Here is a 19,460-nt window from a genome sequence, read left to right as displayed (position 1 = left end):
CCTGCTCCATGGAACTCAAGAGATGCTGAAGCAGGGACCACTACATGGAAAAGCTGCACAAAAGTGGTAACTTGGTGTGACCGGGGTCCCAGGGAGCCACACTATACTTACTCAATTAGGGTCAACTGCAAAGAATGGGGCAGACAATCCCCAAAGCTGGTGGATATTCCAATACTTAGATTTACCAAACCAGCACAAAACAGCTTACTGGTTACCCAGAAGCTAACAACACAGTTTCCTTAAAGCAACCCAGCCTTAGGCCTCCACCCAGACACCCAAGTCAAATATGATGAGGATTACTGTAAATCTTATTCCTCATATAAGAAAGTTCTACCAATCCCAAGAGATCAGACACATTACCTCCCAGGTTAAGGAGTATTTCAGATCTTACCCCAATACAGGCTTATAGCCAATTCTTATTAACTAAACTAAAATTTATTAAAAAAAGAAAAGAGAGAGTGTATTGGTTAAAAGATCAGTATACATACAGATATGAATACAGTTTTGAGATCAGATTCATAGTAGAGATGAAAAGGAGGACTTGTTAGAGACTAACAAATTTATTTGAGCATAAGCTTTCGTGAGCTACAGCTCACTTCATCCTGTCATAGTAGAGATGGTGAGCTTTGTAGTTGCAAAGAGCTCTTTCAGAATTAGTCCATAGGTTATAGTCCAATGTTCATATTCAGGGTGATACAGACAGGACTGGAGATCTCAATCTTATGACTTAAGCTTCCCCTGAATGACGCATCAAGCAAATCTGAGATAAAAAGGATCAGGACCCAAGGGTTTCTATACAGTTCCTGGCCTTCTTTTGACAGCATGGAGTACTTAGGCAAACAATAGGCAATCATGGAGACTTTGAAGTAGACCTATTTCCAAAGCACCACTGGCAATTAACTACATGATTAACATAAGGTAATTTATCCAGTAAGCAGTTTATCACAAACTTTAAAGAGACATATAGACAATGACACTATTTCATCCAAGATTCATCTGAATGTTAATATTCCCTTTTGATCTCTGAATCAAATGCTATAGTGATAGACATGTCTGTTTACATGACTAACATCTAACAAGATATAAGTAAACACATACTGTTAGTATCACCTCCAATTCTTTAAAAATACAGATTTGTATTTCAAAAGTCTAGCCTATCAAGCATGGAATGGACCTAATTACCATTCACATACTTTTCTAATATGTCTCTAAAGGTTGACTCTGGGCCATTTAGCCTGTGAGCTGCTTAACCCTTTCTATTGACATCTTCTTGGCACACTTTGTATAAAATTTGTTGCAATTATATAACAGTGATAGCAACAATGATTTGCATGGTCATATTTTAATGCAATAATGTTATACCCGGCCAGAAGCTTACAGAGAGCCACCGAGTGACCTTATTCTTCTCTGCTCCCTAGCTTCAGCCCCAGCCAGGGAGCCCTGAGGATTGGAGGTGGGGGTAGGAAATCAGATACTGAATTGCCTTCAGTTTTTACGCTCTCAGCCCTTGCACCCAGGCTACTTATCACCAATCTCAGACACCCTGTTTGTTCTATGTTTGTACAGTACAGCACTCTGGGTACAGGTCCATGACTGGAATTCCTAGGTGCTACCAACAGTACAAATAACAAAATAAAATAATCCCCAGGTGTCTGGCCAATGATAAACATTGAGGGGGCAAAGTAGCCCTTTTGTGTTTAGATTCTCAGGTCACTAATACTGCAGGTCACTTCACACCGGAGAATCTGTTATGCTTTGTTCCCAGTGGTACAATAGGTCCCATTAGAGGCTGTGAAGAACCTGAGGGACCACTTCCTCAGTTGGTATAAACGGATGAAGCTCCGTGGTGGAGCTGTGTTAATTTACACCAGATGATGATCTTGCCCGAGATGCTCCACTGAACACAGCTCTGAGGCACCCTAGATTTAATATCACATTTGAGGCACAGTGAGAGAATACAAACTGAACAGCAAGCTGTGCTACCCATCTACAACAAGCAAAACTTTACGTTGCATTTTATGTCATCTTTCTCACTTGATTCAGCAGTTTTATCTCTCCAGCACACTGCCTTTAGCTAGTGTCTTCCATCATGCTCACTTTATAATAATCTAACACTTAGTTACAGAGAAGGGCAGGGATGTAGAGTGAAATATTAAATTTTGGGCAGACCGAGGTGGTGAGTTATAGCTCTAATAGGGATTCCTGACTTTGACTATTACATTAAGGCCTTCTCAGAAAACATTTTGTTTACAGATCACCATTGAAACACATACAGCATCATTTAAGAAAGAATCAATACATCATGAATAGCCCACTTCCCATCCCTCCTGCTCAGGAGGGGAGCAGCAGGTACACAGTGCCTCCTTATCCCCATGTATCTTGACCCGAGATCCATGGAGGTGGCACAGGGGCATAGCAGGAGATCTTATTTCCCCTTACTGTCCTGTGCAACCATGAAAACAGAGCCATAATATGACCCCTGAGAGGTCTTCACAGACCATCCTTGGCCTATTTTCTAAATATGCGTACAGTGTCTTCTCTCCACCCACCCCCTTCAGGTATGATATTTCTTCTCCGTGATACATTAACAAGTTTAGGTCTCTGGTGGTTACTATACACACAGAACCAAAAGCCTTTAGCAAGGGTGCAAAAAATTAGGTTTTGCATTGCTGCTGATTGAGTTTTCTGATTATTTGTTGCTCAGCATTATAATATTAAAACCCTAATTTGTTGTACTTCTTAGTGCTTTCAGCCACTCTGTTGTCCTTGCATTTTTGGTTCGGGGATTATTTCTCTTGCATGCTCTAGGTAACTCACTGAACCCCAAAAAAAAAGAACAAGAGTACTTGTGGCACCTTAGAGACTAACAAATTTATTAGAGCATAAATTTTCATGGGCTACAGCCCACTTCATCAAATGCATAGGATGGAACACGTAGTAAGTATATATATATACACACATACATACATACACATACAGAGAAGGTGGAAGTTGCCATATAAACTGTAAGAGGCTGATTAGTTAAGATGAGCTATTATCAGCAGGAGAAAAAAAACATTTGTAGTGATAATCAAGATGGCTCATTTAGACAGCTGACAAGAAGGTGTGAGGATACTTAACTTAGGGAAATAGATTCAATATGTGTAATGACCCAGCCACTCTCAGTCTCTATTCAAACCCAAGTTAATGGTATCTAGTTTGCATATTAATTCAAGCTCAGCAGTTTCTCGCTGGAGTCTGTTTTTGAAGCTTTTCTGTTGCAAAATTGCCACCCTTAAATCTTTTACTGAGTGGCCAGAGAGGCTGAAGTGATCTCCTATCCATTTTTGAATGTTATGATTCCTGATGTCAGATTTGTGTTCATTTATTCTTTTGCGTAGAGACTGTCCAGTTTGGCCAATGTACATGGCAGAGGGGCATTGCTGGCACATGATGGCATATATCACATTGGTAGATGTGCAGGTGAAGGAGCCCCTGATGGCATGGCTAATGTGATCAGGTCCTATGATGGTGTCACTTGAATAAATATGTGGACAGAGTTAGCATCGGACTTTGTTGTAAGGATAGGTTCCTGGGGTAGTGTTTTTGTTGTGTGGTGTGTGGTTGCTGGAGAGTATTTGCTTCAGGTTCGGGGGCTGTCTGTAAGTGAGGACTGGTCTGTCTCCCAAGATCTGTGAGACTGAGGGATCGTTTTTCAGGATTGGTTATAAATCTTTGATGATGCGCTGGAGAGGTTTTAGTTGGGGGCTGAAGGTGACGGCTAGTGGCAGTTCTGTTATTTTCTTTGTTGGGCCTGTCCTGTAGTAGGTGACTTCTGGGTACTCTTCTGGCTCTGTTAATCTGTTTTTTCACTTCAGCAGGTGGGTACTGTAGTTTTAAGAATGCTTGATAGAGATCTTGTAGGTGATTGTCTCTGTCTGAGGGATTGGAGCAAATGCGGTTGTATCTTAGAGCTGGCTGTAGACAATGGATCGTGTGGTGTGTTCTGGATGGAAGCTGGAGGCATGTAGGTAAGTCTAACGGTCAGTAGGTTTCCGATATAGGGTGGTGTTTATGTGACCATCGCTTATTAGCACAGTGGTGTCCAGTGTGTGGATTGGTCTAGGCTGAGGTTGATGGTGGGATGGAAATTGTTGAAATCATGGTGGAATTCCTCAAGGGCTTCTTTTCCATGGGTCCAGATGATGAAGATGTCATCAATGTAGCGCAAGTAGAGTAGGGGTGTTAGGGGATGAGAGCTAAGGAGGCGTTGTTCTAAGTCAGCCATAAGAATGTTAGCATACTGTGGGGCCATGCGGGTACCCATAGCAGTGCCGCTGACTTGAAGGTATATATTGTCCCCAAATGTGAAATAGTTGTCGGTGAGGACAAAGTCACAAAGTTCAGCCACCAGGTTTGCCGTGACATTATCGGGGATACTGTTCCTGACGGCTTGTAGTCCATCTTTGTGTAGAATGTTGGTGTAGAGGGCTTCTACATCCATAGTGGCGAGGATGGTGTTTTCTGGAATATCACCAATGGATTGTAATTTCCTCAGGAAGTCAGTGGTGTCTCGAAGACAGCTGGGAGTGCTGGTAGCGTAGGGCCTGAGGAGAGAGTCCACATAGCCAAACAATCCTGCTGTCAGGGTGCCAATGCCTGAGATGATGGGGCGTCCAGGATTTCCACGTTTATGGATCTTGGGTAGCAAATAGAATACCACTGGTCACGATTCTAGGGGTGTGTCTGTGTGGATTTGCTCACTGAACCCAGACTTCCCTTATTCCTTCTTCCTGCTATTCAATTTTTTATAAAAAAGACTTTTCTTCTCTGCTAACACACTTTTAATCTCTCTCTCCCTGAGAAGCCAGGATGACTGTTGCTCCCCCTTACTTACTTTCTTGAAAACTAAGGTAAATATGCTAGGTGTGCCAAGTGAACCCACCCTGAATTTATTTCCAATTGCCTTTAAATAAAGTAGTTCCACTTAATCCCTCTACTGGAACTAAAAGAGAAATAATAGAACTTACTTTCCTAAAACACAACAATTTTTTTCACTGGGTGCAGTTGTTTAATAATCAAAGGATCCTATATAACCATATAATAACTGCTGCTTTCAAATGATCATGAGCCTCCAAATCGCCCATAATTTTCTCAGAACCAGCAATAGCCTGGTAAACTACTTCTCTATTCTCGGTGGTACTTAGTGTGAGAAAGAACTCTGTCCTCAATCTATTTCAATGAAGCTTTTGCCTTACAGCATTTTCAGCATGTGCCTGTTTGCCAGTTTTCCAGCTCTCCCATGATAGTTACCTTATCTAACTAATTTCAATTCCTAGTTCCAACTTGAGGGTTTCAACTATTACCAGAGGTTTATAATCTGCACTTGCCTCTCCACCAAGCTTTTGCAGAATTCTAGATGCAGCAGGATTCTCACTACCCATTGACATGATACCTTGCCCCAAAAGCTTCATAATCTAGGTTTACGCACAATAAAAACACAATACCGGACACACTAAGAAGCTGATATTGTGATGACACATAAAGGTCAATAAAACATTGTTGACAACTATTGTGAACTTTCCTCTAAAGACAAACCCAACAAAGTCAAATCCTTTAGAATCTGGCAGAACAAGATTTTCAGAGTCCAAGTACACCTACACCTGCTAACTACATGAAGATCCAAAAGAGCTTACTTAAGCAATCCGCTAAGCAACAAAATCAGTGCCTGTTAATAAGCTAAATAATCTACATTTTTAAAAAGACATACATTAAGAACCAGTTAATTTTTAAAGATGATCTATCTGGCAAGGAGTAGGAGGATTTTACTATTTGTATTACAGTGTTGTGCTATGCACGGTAAAAACACATAAGAGTAAGTCCCTGATCCAAATGTCTCAATCTAAATTGATAAGTCACACAAGGGACAAAAGTGAAACACAGAGAGGAGAGCTGACTTGCCAAGATCACACAGCAAGTCAATGGCAGAGCCTGGACTAGAACCCAAAGGTGAACTCCTGATTCCATTCCAGTCAACGGGAGTTTTGCCATTGACTTCAGTGGGGCCAGGATTTCACCCCATGTCTCCTGAGTGCTTGTCCAGAACCTTATCTCCTAGACCATGCTGCTCAGTATTGTGCCCTTTTTATATTAAGCATCCAGATGACCTCTCATTCTGTAGCATCTTCTCTTCCATACACTCTGATACTAGACAACTGGTTGAGACAAGAATTCCTCTGATGCTATCAGGGAATTCCCTTTTCAAATGCAGAAGTCAACATTTTTATATCTGATCTGACCAGCTACAATATTAACTCAGTAAAATAGACTGGCAGCTTGTCTCTCAGTATCCCTTTGACAAAGTCCCAAAGAGGTCGGATCGTTAGTGTTTGTGAGTGTAACCTGCAAAACATGCACACACACACCACATACGTTTCAATTTCATTCTGATTTTCTATCCCAAAAGAGCAGCGATCAATGTGCCTGGAGCATTGAAAATACTCTATGGAATAGTAACCCAAATCCCACCAACATCAGTGGGCATTTGAATCTCTGTGTTGTATGGCAAGGGGGGAGCGATAGCTCAGTGGTTTGAGCATTGGCCTGCCAAACCCAGGGTTATGAGTTCAATCCTTGAGGGGCCATTTAGGGATTTGGGGCAAAAATTGGGGATTGGTCCTGCTTTGAGCAGGGGGTTGGACTAGATGACCTCCTGAGGTCCCTTCCAACCCTGATATTCTGTGATTCTAAGGCTAAATATCTAGGCACTTACAAAGCAACTGGTCACCATGGTATATCTTCAACATGTGCAGGAGCTGCTTTTCAGCCATTTACATTGTAAAGACTTCTTTAAAGCCCCATAGACAGCTAAATGATATATAAGTAGCTCAGCCAGAGAGCAAATTTTGATGGCCAACATATAAACCCCTTAAAAACGACAACAACGATGGTTACTAGAAGCCCTGCCAGGTGCCCTTTAATAATCAGTGAATTTGATTAGTATAGCAATGAGAAGAGACAGCAGGCTGTCACATGACTCCATGTTGGTCTGCCAGGACACCCTTACAATAGAGACCCTAGACGCAGTGGGATTTTTCATGTATAATAAATAAAGTAATAGAATAGCAGGCTGAGCTCCTTGCTGAACACCAATGCCTTGCACTGTGTATGTTAAAGATTCCTCCAAGTATTATGGTAGGATAAAAAGAAACACAGAGAATTTATGATTTTCTCCTTGTGACTGCCTGCTGAGTCCCCAGGGACTGAATGTCAGACACACGACTACATCTGCCACTTTGTAATGCTGCCGTGAACATCTAAATAACACTCTCAGCATAACAGAGATCTGTCTGCCAGGCTGCCCCAGCCTCCCTTCTCTATTGGTGCTCACTCTGCCATAGAAATATGTCTTTCATAATCTGTTATAACAACTCCTGGTCTAAAGCTCTTTACAATAATTTAGCTGGAATCATGGAGCTTATCTAAAAGAAATTGACCTTCTGGATTAAAAGGCAAAAGATTTCAGTGTGAAAACCCTTCACTTCTTTATCATAAAGATGAAGACTGCAATGCTGTGGGTGCCAGTTGTCAATGCTACCATTTCAGAGACTATGTCTGGATTTGGATTCGTATTTTTCTCTCACTTATCCCTGACACTCATCGGCAGTGAGTGGCTAGGGCTAGAGTGGGTTCAGTCCCCCAGGCACAGCCCCTTAGCTTGGTGTACCAGGGCCAGGAGGGGGCAGGGCATTGCGGGTGCACATGTTATGGGATGCTGTGGCAGGCTCCCACAAAAGCCAATTGGCCGGAGTGGGGAACTGGTCAGGCCCAGCCCCTTGGGACAGGTGCCACTGCTGCCTGCCTCCCTCTTGTGGGCATCCCCTGCCCATGTCCCCTTGGCAGCCAGAGCCCCATGGGAGGAGAGGACCAGCCCCCCCCCAAGACACTGAGCCAAGTGTGCATTCCCTCCCCAGGTCAAACCCCCACTCCATCTGGAGCCAGGAGGATCTGGTGCCCTGGGGTATGGGGCCGCCCCCATTCTCCGCATTGACCCAGGTGAGTGTGCTGGAGAGGGGGTCTTGCCCTGCTGGGTCTGCCAGCACCAGTGCACCTGCCTCGCTTAGATAGCTTCCTAGAGTCTAGGTAACTTGGAGGGGCTTCAAGAGACAGATGGGGTCTCTGTCTCCACTCCCCTCCAGCCTGGAGGACTTAGGGGAAAGGAGTGGCAGACTGGCTGAGGCTGCTGTTGCAGTATTCCTGTATGACCCTGGCCAGTCCTGGCCCAACTCTTGGGAAGGCGCATAGGGCTAGAAGCCCAGGCCTGCCCCAAGGAGGGGCTGGATGGAGTGCTTGGGAGAGGGCCAACAGGGCCCTAACAAGGCAGAGAACTCGGGCAGGATCCCGGAACCCTGTAGGATACAGCTCCCACAGGTCTGCCCTTTCCAGAGAGTGTGCCCCTTGTCACTAAGGGTGAAGGTGGGGACGGGCACTAGGGAATTCAGGCTTCCCCAGGACACCCCAGGGAAAGGCTGGGCCAAATCCAACCCCAGGCCCAGTTGGCAGGTCCTTTCCTCCTGGTGCTCCCTCCCCACCAGGCCGCCAAGGGACTTGCCCCAGAGCCATCTTGTGCCCCAGCTCCCAGCACTGCAGCACATGGGACTGAGCCCAGCACAACAGCTGAGGGCCCTTGCCTCATGGGCTTGTTTGGTTTCTTTATCACCAGTTCACCTGCTCAGTGGCAGGAACTGGGTCCAGCCAAAAGGGGCAGCGAGCTCAGAGAGAGAGAGAGAGAGGGATCATCCCAAAAGGGAAGTGAACTGGGTGGAGATTTCAGAATCCATTGCTTTCATCCTGTCCCATTTTCTTCCAGAAGCCAAAACCCAGGCTTTTCACAAGATAGCAGACAGACCTTTCCCAGTAGATTTTGTACTATACTTCTGAAGTTATTGTGCAGTTTTCAGTTCAGTAAATTAAAGGAGCCACCAATAATTTTGACAGAAAGATGTTTTCCTTCATTTGCTTGACAAAGAAGATTCTCTCATTCAATTCAAGAAGATATGTACAATATTTTTTCCCATGCAACTGGATGATTTTCAGTCTCAGTGGGACCAGAAAGCCCGTGTCTTGACATTTATGGGATTGTTTGAATTAAATTTGCAGATAACCATACAACCTTGACACAAATTGTACACTTATCCCGCAATCCAGTGAACATGGACAGGAAAATAAAATGTCTCACTCTGGCAGTAGAGATAAATCTGATCCTTTTTCTGTAAGATACCACTGTACTCTGGAAAGTTAGACACAGGTTTTAAAAATTTGCATTTTGTGCAGCTATCACAGTTGTATGTGCACAGTTAATCTACTGAAAATGACTGGTCAGGCATCTGTTTGGGTTTGCAAATGGCCAATTGTGTATGCAGCCATGGATGCAAAAATTAGGTGCGCAATTAGATGTGACCAATTGTGAAAATCAGGCCCTCCAATATCACTGAACATTTTGCCTGATTAAAACATAGCTATCTTTCAGAAGACATGGAATCAAACCTTACTTTTCACAGAGATGAAAGAAGGTTTGGAGATTGCATGTTACAAAATATCTCCACTGGCCTCTTCTCCACAGAATTTTCCATCTGGGCACCTCAACAGCCACCAGCAACAACAGAAGCTGTAGCAGAGAAGCTGCTGGGTTCTTTTTATACCTGTGGCATCTGAACTAGCTCAAAGGGGGTCTAGCTGACATGGTGGTAAAAATGCCAGTGGTCACTGGCATCTTGTCTACATTAAACCTCCCACTTCTACTACCACTGGTGGAGCAGCACTGGAGGAAAAATTTAGCGGGGAAATGTTTATTGTAGACAAGGACTTAATCCCTAGTGGACAATCACAAAACCCACTGCAGAACTCAATGAGACCGTCAGTCTTTGCTTGAGACAGACTGAAGGACTGGGAACGTTGTTGTGCCATAGATCTTTTTTACACTGGTAGAACTTAGTGGGAAAGCTGTATTGTGCCTTCCTCCACCACATCCAGCTCTAGTTAGTTTTATTGATCTTAACATTTCCAGAGCACCATTTCAGCTATACTTAAACCTTTCAAGTCTGGTTTTCTACTGGAAACGTAACTTCAATATACTGTAGCAGGGGCTACAGTATTTTACTTGTCATCAGAAAGAGGACCAGGGAGAAAATGTGTTCCACAGACACAGTCTTGTTTTAATTGTGCAGCAACTAGTTTAGTTTTGCAGCAGTCCAGTACGTGTGACACTCAATGTCACCATACTCAATGTCAGTAGTTCAACCACTGTGAATAACCCTACAACAACAGATAACCAGTGAACGTTTGCAAGAGAAAAAACAGTTCAAGGGAGACGAATTCAGTTTCAACCTGTAGCATGTAATAAAAGGATCATAAATACTATTCTGATGGTTTGTGATGTCTTCCTATCCAGAACTCTGGAACTATTAAAGAATGGCCCACCCTAGATGGCCCACCTTCTACCCCAGTTTGTAGAAGTCCAAGTCATGCTGGGACAGGACTTTGGGGACCAGAACCAGCTGGCATCAATTTCTGTAGCTCCAGTGATTTCCTTTGCAATTCAACAGCTGAGGATTTGACCTGGAAGTTTAGTGAGTGCTATTTGACTATTCATCCTGTACAGACATGACCAATAAACTTCATATTTTATATACTTCACTATCAAGTCTTAGTGCCTAGATTTAAGGAGCTCCTTCAACCTGGGAGTTAGCAGTATGCTTTTAAATCTGCTTTTTAAAAATAAATATTTTCCCTTCTGCATCCTAAAGTCTTGTTGTCTTACTTCCCTTCTTTCTAAAAGTTATATCTTTTATTAAAATTATACAAATGAGGAAAGCTGATTTCTCCAAGAAGAAGCCAAAACAAATTATATTATCTTTTAATGGATTCTGGAAGCCAAAAATACTGCGATCTTTTAATGGATTGACCTGTTTATAACTCACTACACAAGGAGGATAGAGTAAAATGATAGAGGAGAGGAAGGAAAATTGGAGTGAAAACACATTATGTTTATGCTTACATTAGGAAAATTGTACAACTATTTAACAAAAGCAGTAAACATGTCGGGACCTGTTAATTTAATAAGACGTCTACACTTCTTTGATGCTGGAGGCACTCCACCTTCAAACTTGTACTTCACAATGCAGTAAAGACATGCATATGTTCACAACAACTTCACATTTACAAACTTATATTGCTTGATTATTCTACATCCCACATGTAGTATGTCAAGTGTTCTATTTCAGGATAATTATTCTCTTAGAAAACATATGTTTAGAACATAGCCCCACAGAGAGAAAAATCTGTAATATAGCTCATCCTCACAAACACACAACTTCCATGCTTCCATGTACAGAAGAAGTCTCATTATATAATTTTTTCAGGGGTTTGAAGGTTTTAGTCCCCCAATCCTGCAAATTTTAAGCCCATGCTGAGCATCACTACTGTGAACATGGTTGTATCATGCAAAGATCATGGCATGATCCATCATGACCTTAGATGTTATTGATCATATCTTCCTCAGTATCATAAGTTTAACACCTTCTCATACAAGGTTAAAATGTCATCTTTCATTGTGAACTTCATTGACAACTTTCTGTGAAAACTTCCTAACAAAACTGAAAATGTGAGCACTGAGAGCATTTTGGAAATACAAGACAGAAAGTTGCCCAATATTTACAAATATTATTTTTGGATCCATGTGAAAATGTGAATCCTTGTTCAAGCAAAGGGTCACATGAACATGCAAAAATTCACAGCTGCATGATTTTAATGACAAAACTCCATGTCATGAGACTCCTCGCCCCCACACACAAAAAACATCACTGAAAACAAAAATGTGAACATTTCTATTAAAAAGTTAGCATGAAAAAAATCACAATTTTCCACATCGTAGCTAGTATTTCAAACTCCCAAGATTCAAATTAGTACATGATATGGCAAATCACAGTCTCTCACATTTCTATAACGTTAATGGTCACCTAATGACCAGATTAGAACAGAAGGTCTCCCCATTTACCCAACAACAGCAGTGTGAGATTGGGTCCTTGAAGTCAATAGCTAAACTCCCATTCACTTTAATAGGAGAAGGGTCTATGGCCTCAATTCTACAAAAGATCCACTAAGAGCAAACAGTCCACCTGCGTAAATCTCTTTATAAGACTGGGGCTTATTAACAACCCTATAGGGGAGAGGAGGGAAAAAACTTTAATGGAGGAAAAACAGGGAAGTAATACATCAAATAAGCTACCTATGAAGAGGCACAAAATCACACATGACGATAGACTGTCCATAGTAACATGGAAGGAAAATTAGCTGCCAAATAGACCTATTCAAGATAATTTGCACTATCAACAAGACTAGGAGGAACAATTTCTTCACTAAGTTTAAGAAATTAATGTAAAATGTATTTTCTGGGTCTCAAAGGAAATGTTTTGACTTAAAAGGAAGATACAAACAAAAACACACACAGTATGTGTTTGCCTATAAAGTGCGTGTATGCATGCTTTCAGAATTGAAATTGCTTTAATATTCTAGGGTTTGGGGCTGTTTTTAATATATTTCTTTTACTACAGAAAGTTTATGGGTTTTTTTTTATTTGAAATCCATGCAGGGTAAGTGTTTGGAAATCTACTAATAAAGCATAGATTATTTATCAGTGCTCATTAAAGTCTCTATTATAAATGCTATTGAAAAACTGTACAATCAAACATACATATTTATTATAGATTGCGAGATGTATTTAACTAGTGAAAAGATTGGCCATTTTGAACTAGCAACAAGTTATGAAAGGTTGGAAAAAATAATCCTTTCCACAAAATTCAACTTTTTTAAAAGTATTTTTTAAAAATTCACCGCACAAGTAGGTCTTACCATAATGCTTTAAGTTTAAAAAAAAACAGCAACAAAATATTTCTGTTGTGATGTCACAATAAAAATATCCTTAACTTTATGCTCTGAGAACATTCCTACAGAAGTCTGTGAGTGTACTCACAGGGCATGAAATTAGGTATGTAAAATCTTTACACAATTGACATTAAATTTCCTGCTAGTTGTTTCAAAGGTATTTCTTTTGCCTGCATATTTATTTTTGAGATTATCTCTATGTGGCAGAAGATTATTTACTAAGAGGACATTGGGAGGGACAGGGAGATAAGGGTTAAACCCAATACTTTGCTTTCACTTGCACTGGAGAAATCTGCTACTAGCTAAATTTTCAGTCCATAAATTCAGTGAGAAGCCCAATGTGAGTTTTCAGATTGCTAGTTGGCTTTCAACAGCACCCGAGTCCCTAATCAGCAAGGGCATGTGACAATGAACAACTGGTTGGGGGGGGCGGGGGGAGATACCTTCCCATAGTCAGTAGAATTAATCAGATTGAATAGTTCATAATAAGATTTATCATACAAGGATAATCAATTATATGCTTCAGAGTAACAGCCGTGTTAGTCTGTATTCGCAAAAAGAAAAGGAGTACTTGTGGCACCTTAGAGACTAACCAATTTATTAGAGCATAAGCTTTCGTGAGCTACAGCTCACTTCCTCAGATGCATATCGTGGAAACTGCAGCAGGCTTTATATATACACAGAGAATATGAAACAATACCTCCTCCCACCCCACTGTCCTGCTGGTAATAGCTTATCTAAAGTGATCATCAGGTGGGCCATTTCCAGCACAAATCCAGGTTTTCTCACCCTCCACCCCCACACACCAACTTGATTGTCATGCACATTGTGTAAAGAGTTGTCACTTTGGATGGGCTATCACCAGCAGGAGAGTGAATTTGTGTGTGGGGGTGGAGGGTGAGAAAACCTGGATTTGTGCTGGAAATGGCCCACCTGATGATCACTTTAGATAAGCTATTACCAGCAGGACAGTGGGGTGGGAGGAGGTATTGTTTCATATTCTCTGTGTATATATAAAGCCTGCTGCAGTTTCCACGATATGCATCTGAGGAAGTGAGCTGTAGCTCACGAAAGCTTATGCTCTAATAAATTGGTTAGTCTCTAAGGTGCCACAAGTACTCCTTTTCTTTTTGCAATTATATGCTGCGTCCAAAATGTGCTCTGTAGATGGTTTATGAATCTAGAATCAAGACCCCAACATGAAATAAATACCTCCTTGAAAACAGTACATGAATGTGCATCACGTATCAAATAGCCAATTTTCAAAGATATGCAGTAATGATTCCTGTGGAGGTGAGCGGGAGCTCAAGGGAGCTATTACAGACATTCCATTCATTAGGTGCAAAGGGGCAGTGTAAGGGCATGGCACCCACCTCTCGCAAGCACCCCTTCTCGTCAGGTCTGCCTGCGGTCTTTAAATAGTCCTGGCCCTGGTATCTGGCCGTGCCCCCAGGGCTTCCTCCATGGAAGCAATGGTTTTGCCCTCTTGATGTACTCCGGCTCCAGTCTCCAGCTGGGCCACTACAGTTCTCCTTCTGGGATTTCTTGCTGTCTGGTTGTAGGCCAGTTCCCCAGTACCCTCTGGGGGAACCCAGGCCCACCAACTACTCCAGGTGTCAGCCATGTCCCTTTAACTACAGTGTTTTCAGTTCCCTGGGCCACTTTCCCACAGCCCCAACCTTCGCCCAAGCTTCACCTTACCTCAGGGCTCACCTAAGTTCAGGCCCAGCAGCCAGCCTGTTAACAGCTCTTCCTCGCTGTCCGGTTCCCTGCCAGCACTGAGCTATCCATGGTGCTGCAGTTCCCTTTGGCCAGCCAGGAGCACCACCCCTCTAACACCAGTAAGGAACTGACTGTCTGCTGCTCCTTTTATATGGCCCTCCTGGGCCCTGATTGGCTGCTTGGAGGACTCCTCTACTGTTCCTTTCCTGGGATAGATATGGCTGGACACTGAGGCCTCCGCAGGGCATAGTCCACCCCATCACAGGCAGATGGACAGATACGACTCAGAAAACCCGTTCATCCAAAGAATCTTTCTTTTCAAAAAAAAAAAAAAAGTCTGTACTAAATAAAATGGGCTGCTTGGACCTAAAATGGATAAGTCATGACCCTATTTTTGTAAAACACACACAAAATATTTTCGGATAAAAACTATTATATTCATAGTCTATCTGGGTAACTACCAGACTTGCTCTGATTTTACAGGATACACAAGGATGTATGTTTGGATACTGGAGGGCATGACTCCCACTGATTCCTCATTTAGTGTCACAATTAGGCAAATTCCTTGTTTAACACCTTAAAGCCTGAACCAGTAGAGGAGTGTGGCCTAGCGGCTAGGGCACTGGACTGGGACTCAGGTGCCCTGGGTTTAATTTACAGCTCTGCTACTGGCCGATCTTGAGTAAGTCACATCTCCCCTCTCTGGGCCTCAGTTTCTCCATCTGTAAAAAGCAGGCTAATGATACTGACTTCCTTTGTAAAAGCATTTCAACATCTACTGATGGAAATTGTGCTATATAAGAACTGGGTATTAATAATTACTATAATTATAATCATGGGGCTTCGGTCCCAGTGCACATCAGCAGGTATCCTGTGAAGTCAGTAGAAATTCAGGATCTGATTATTTCTGGTACTGTAAAACAGGATTATCTTTCCATTGGTGTTAGGCCTAGAACCTTTCACCATTACTATAGGAGCCACATTTAAGTGGAGAGGTACTATATACGCTAAATAAAGCTGGCTGACATTTTAAACATTTTCAAAATTTCAACAAAAACTACAAGAATTTTTCCATGAAATATTTCACTTAAAATGTTTACCACTTTTTAACCAAGATCAGCTGCTCCTTTGAATTTGAGACTTCATGCTTTAATGGTTCAATTGTAAAATATGTCCTAGGACTCCTTAAATTAATTTTGCTGTTACACTCATTAACTCCCCTCTCTCCCTTTCTCTGTAGCTAGTCAGCAAGAGCATTGAAAAGTGCTATCCAGCTATCATGATTACCAGTGCTTTTTATATTTCAGATTTTTTTTCTCACCAATACAAATGGATTGTTTCCTCCTTTCTGCTACCATATTCCGCTCTACCAAGCATTCTGCAATAATTCATTGGGTACATTTTCTTTTAATCTTGTGCTACTTACAAATGAGAAAAAAAAAGCAACCATAGCATTTGATATAAAATTAAGCTACTTACCAACTACTGCCAGATTATGCTCTGAGCCACATGCAATCTGCAAAAGAAATGTGAATGAATGAAAGAGAATCTGCGGACAAGTTTAAGTAGATACAGTACTTGGACCAAGACAACCACAACAGGCTGAAAAACAATTGTGGTTTGTACAATGTAAAATTAAGTTTGAAGTATACTACTGTACATTTCGGAGAAAATTTCATTAGTGGTCTCACTTCATTTGTTAATGAACAACTGTTTACATTAAAAAAAGACAACCAAAATCACAATTGGTACTTCTATCCTTTTTCATAAGGTAGACCACAGATCTGCAAAGACCTTAACATTATGCACTTGTATCAACAGGACTATTTGTGCACAAAAACTAAGCACAAGCATAGTCTTTTGGGGATCAGAGTCAAAGGGAGAAAGATCAGGAATCAAATGGACAATGAAGATCTAATTTCCTTCTCAGCCATTCACAGCTATTGATATTTCCTGAACAGCACTGAGGCATATTGGCAGGGCTGTGCGGTGAAGCTTCCAGTGATTCCATCCCCCCTGTCCTCATCTGGAGGAGAGGACATGTACTGCAAAGGATTTCGTAATGCAGATTTCATAATGCTCCTTCCACCAGCATTAAACTCAGAATTTTTTTTGTAATTTGTATAGCTTAAAGAGCAATGCAATTCCTTTTTTAGCTTATTTGTTAAAGGCAGCACCACAAACTCACCTGAAAGCAGCTAATTTGGCTGAAATTTTCCCCCATGTCAATTTAAAATGAATTCTGTCCTGATGATCTGTGATAAAAGTGTGATCTATATTTTAAAAGGTTCCCCTCCACCTCTCTCTCTCTCTCTGCCCAGGACTTTAAAGTCAACAGTGACATGTACCCACAAAGCTTTTTTTAATTTTTGCTGCTGCTATGAAGATGGAAAATGCATGAGCTACTGTCACACATGTCAGGGAATCTCAGTGACCAAGTTCCATATCCTAATTTAATCCCTAATAATTTAATACTCATTCCTTCAGTGGACCATACCCACTGCAGGCACGTAGTGCTACCCCTGCATTCTTCTGGAATATTGACTGATGGCCGCAATCATCTATCAGACATCATGTGGACTTCACTAGATAAAAGGTTCTTTTAATTACTTCCTTCTAGTTTTAACCTTTTGACCAAGTAAATCACCAGGAAAGGAACCCATACACCCAGTTAATAATAAATCTGGAAATTCACTGCTAATCTCTGAGGTTACTGAACTAACCAGAATAAACGGCAATCAAACTCTACTCTTCTATATAATATTTAAATATTAATAATAATATTTTTGGGTTGAGCTAGCATATGTCTATGACATCCAGTCTTGAATCATTATGTTAGAAGTAAACGCTATGATCACGGGTACTGAATATGCAAAACAGCACAACTGTGACATGAAAACACCTTATTATTAGCTAACTAGTAGCTGAAAGCCCATGTTGTGGCAGTTGGACCAAGTAAACCACCATATGTGCAGTCTCCCTCATACAACCAATGAATCTGTTGCATGAAAATTAGCTGTAGAGTAACAATGGTGTCTTGTTGAATTACCTCCGATATCACACTGGTCTCAGACTGTTGGCATTACATAGTGTGGCAAGGCACCTTCTCGGTCTCACCAGCCTCAGCTGTTTTAGCTTTGGTGAGACGGGCTTGCGTAAACAGTCCTTCTTGGCTGCACAGGGGCAGTCTGTCCTTTTCTCAGCCAGTGGTTTGGGTTTGTTTTTCTCCCTTATGGGATGGAATGCAGCCTTCCCTCCTAGAGAGGCTTGTCCCTTGCTGCTACTTGTCTACTGGTAGCTTGACTCCTCCTCTCTCTCTTTCCTCCCCTTCTCCCAACAAGGGAGGGTTTAAAAAGGTCTCAGGCGGCCCTTAGTTGGAATCAGCTGATCCTAATTGACCTCAGGCAACTCCCTCTCAGTTGATCCTAATTGATCTCTAGTAACCCCTTCTCAGCTGAACCTGATTGACCTGTAGTCACCCCTCCTCAGTTAATAGGGAGGAGGGCCTTTTAACCTCCTGGGACTATTTTCTATCCCCCCTCCCACTCCTTGCAGCCATCTGTCCTGAGTTTACCACAATAGCTATTACCTTACTGTCACATGGGTGTAATTCATCAAGTCAACATGACCGAGAACTTAAAAATAGGATGGTAACAAACCACAAATCCCAGTGATGACTGAACCTGATGATACTCTGAACAATAAGCACTCTCAGCCATACTTGTAGCTGTTTCCATTACTTCACACTGACTCAGACATTCTAGACTTCAGAGTGACATACAGAGTGACGGACAATCCTGGAATTTTATTTCATAGATGCTGTACGAATAAAGTTGACAGCTGAGATTCAACAAATCTCCTCTGGTTTGAATGTATTGAGCCAAGAAATGGAAGCGTCTGGGTTGGGAAAACTGCAATAAGAAAAACAAATTGTTTTAAAAGGCATCATGCATTTTGTGATGAATCTCATTTTCTGGAACAATTAATATATAAGGACTCAGAGAAAACAATGGCCTTGGAACGGTACTAGCAAAGTAGCTGTGAAACTTCTATCTTGCAGTGTTACAGCTACTCAGAGCTTCAAGCACTGGCATACTAAAATGCATAACATATCGCTGTATTATTGCACTCTTCGTGCAACAGGGCCATACATTATAGCAGTATTGATTTTTTGTGTGTTTTCATTGGCTAATGCAGCCCACCAATGATGGGGTTTAAAAGCTGATGCCATGGAAACAAGATCTGCTCATGGAAATGCATGTGAAGACTCGATGGGGAAAAAAATCAAAACAGCAAATTCTGTGTCTTCACTGCATGATGAAAAATGGGATATTAAAGCTGCCGCTAACAAAATCAGTGTGAAGCATGAGCTACCTAATCTCATATTTCTGTACAAAGTACACTGAACACAAACACTGTTTCAGATAGTTCTATGAAACAGGCTGTTCACCCTGCTTCTGTAGGTCTTGTATATTTAGAACTAATAGCCCCACTGGAAATGCCATGTGTTCAAAACAGAACACGCTGTTTAGAATGTGTGACAGCTCCGCGAAAGAGGCATTTTGTTCCAATACCTAACAACAACAATTATCCAGTCTGCAACTCTGACAGATAAATAAAGCAAGCTGGTGATCACTCACTGTTTTGTAATCCACTCATACAACTGCCACCAACAGCAGCACTCTGAGAATCTCTGCCTACACTACACAGCCATCCACTACCTAGTTTACCAGGGTTTATGGGAATCTGCCACAGTGGAAGGCAGCAGCAAAAACAGAGTTCACTGCATTATAGGCCTTGTCTACCCTGGTAATTTG

The 19,460-nt window shown here is 41.8% G+C and overlaps 1 protein-coding gene across 4 annotated transcripts in view; it reads right to left on the bottom strand.

The window, feature by feature from the left end:
• The window catches only part of SERGEF (secretion regulating guanine nucleotide exchange factor), a 422,577-nt gene that overhangs the window by 248,072 nt on the left and 155,045 nt on the right, over positions 1-19,460 (bottom strand). For all 4 annotated transcript variants that reach the window (XR_014711938.1, XM_084630056.1, XM_084630055.1 and 1 more), the window contains exon 10: positions 16,123-16,159. Coding sequence is in view for 3 of the 4 variants with exons in the window: in XM_084630056.1 (XP_084486182.1) it covers positions 16,123-16,159 (37 nt within the window). In the remaining variant the exon portion in view is untranslated. The remainder of the gene's footprint in view (positions 1-16,122; positions 16,160-19,460) is intronic.

Source organism: Lepidochelys olivacea, assembly GCF_965140295.1.
Source record: "Lepidochelys olivacea isolate rLepOli2 genome assembly, chromosome: 6".
In the NCBI taxonomy this organism is placed as follows: Eukaryota; Metazoa; Chordata; order Testudines; family Cheloniidae; genus Lepidochelys; species Lepidochelys olivacea.
The sequence above is the reverse complement of the archived record's forward strand: the minus strand, read 5'-3'. Positions and strand labels throughout refer to the sequence as shown.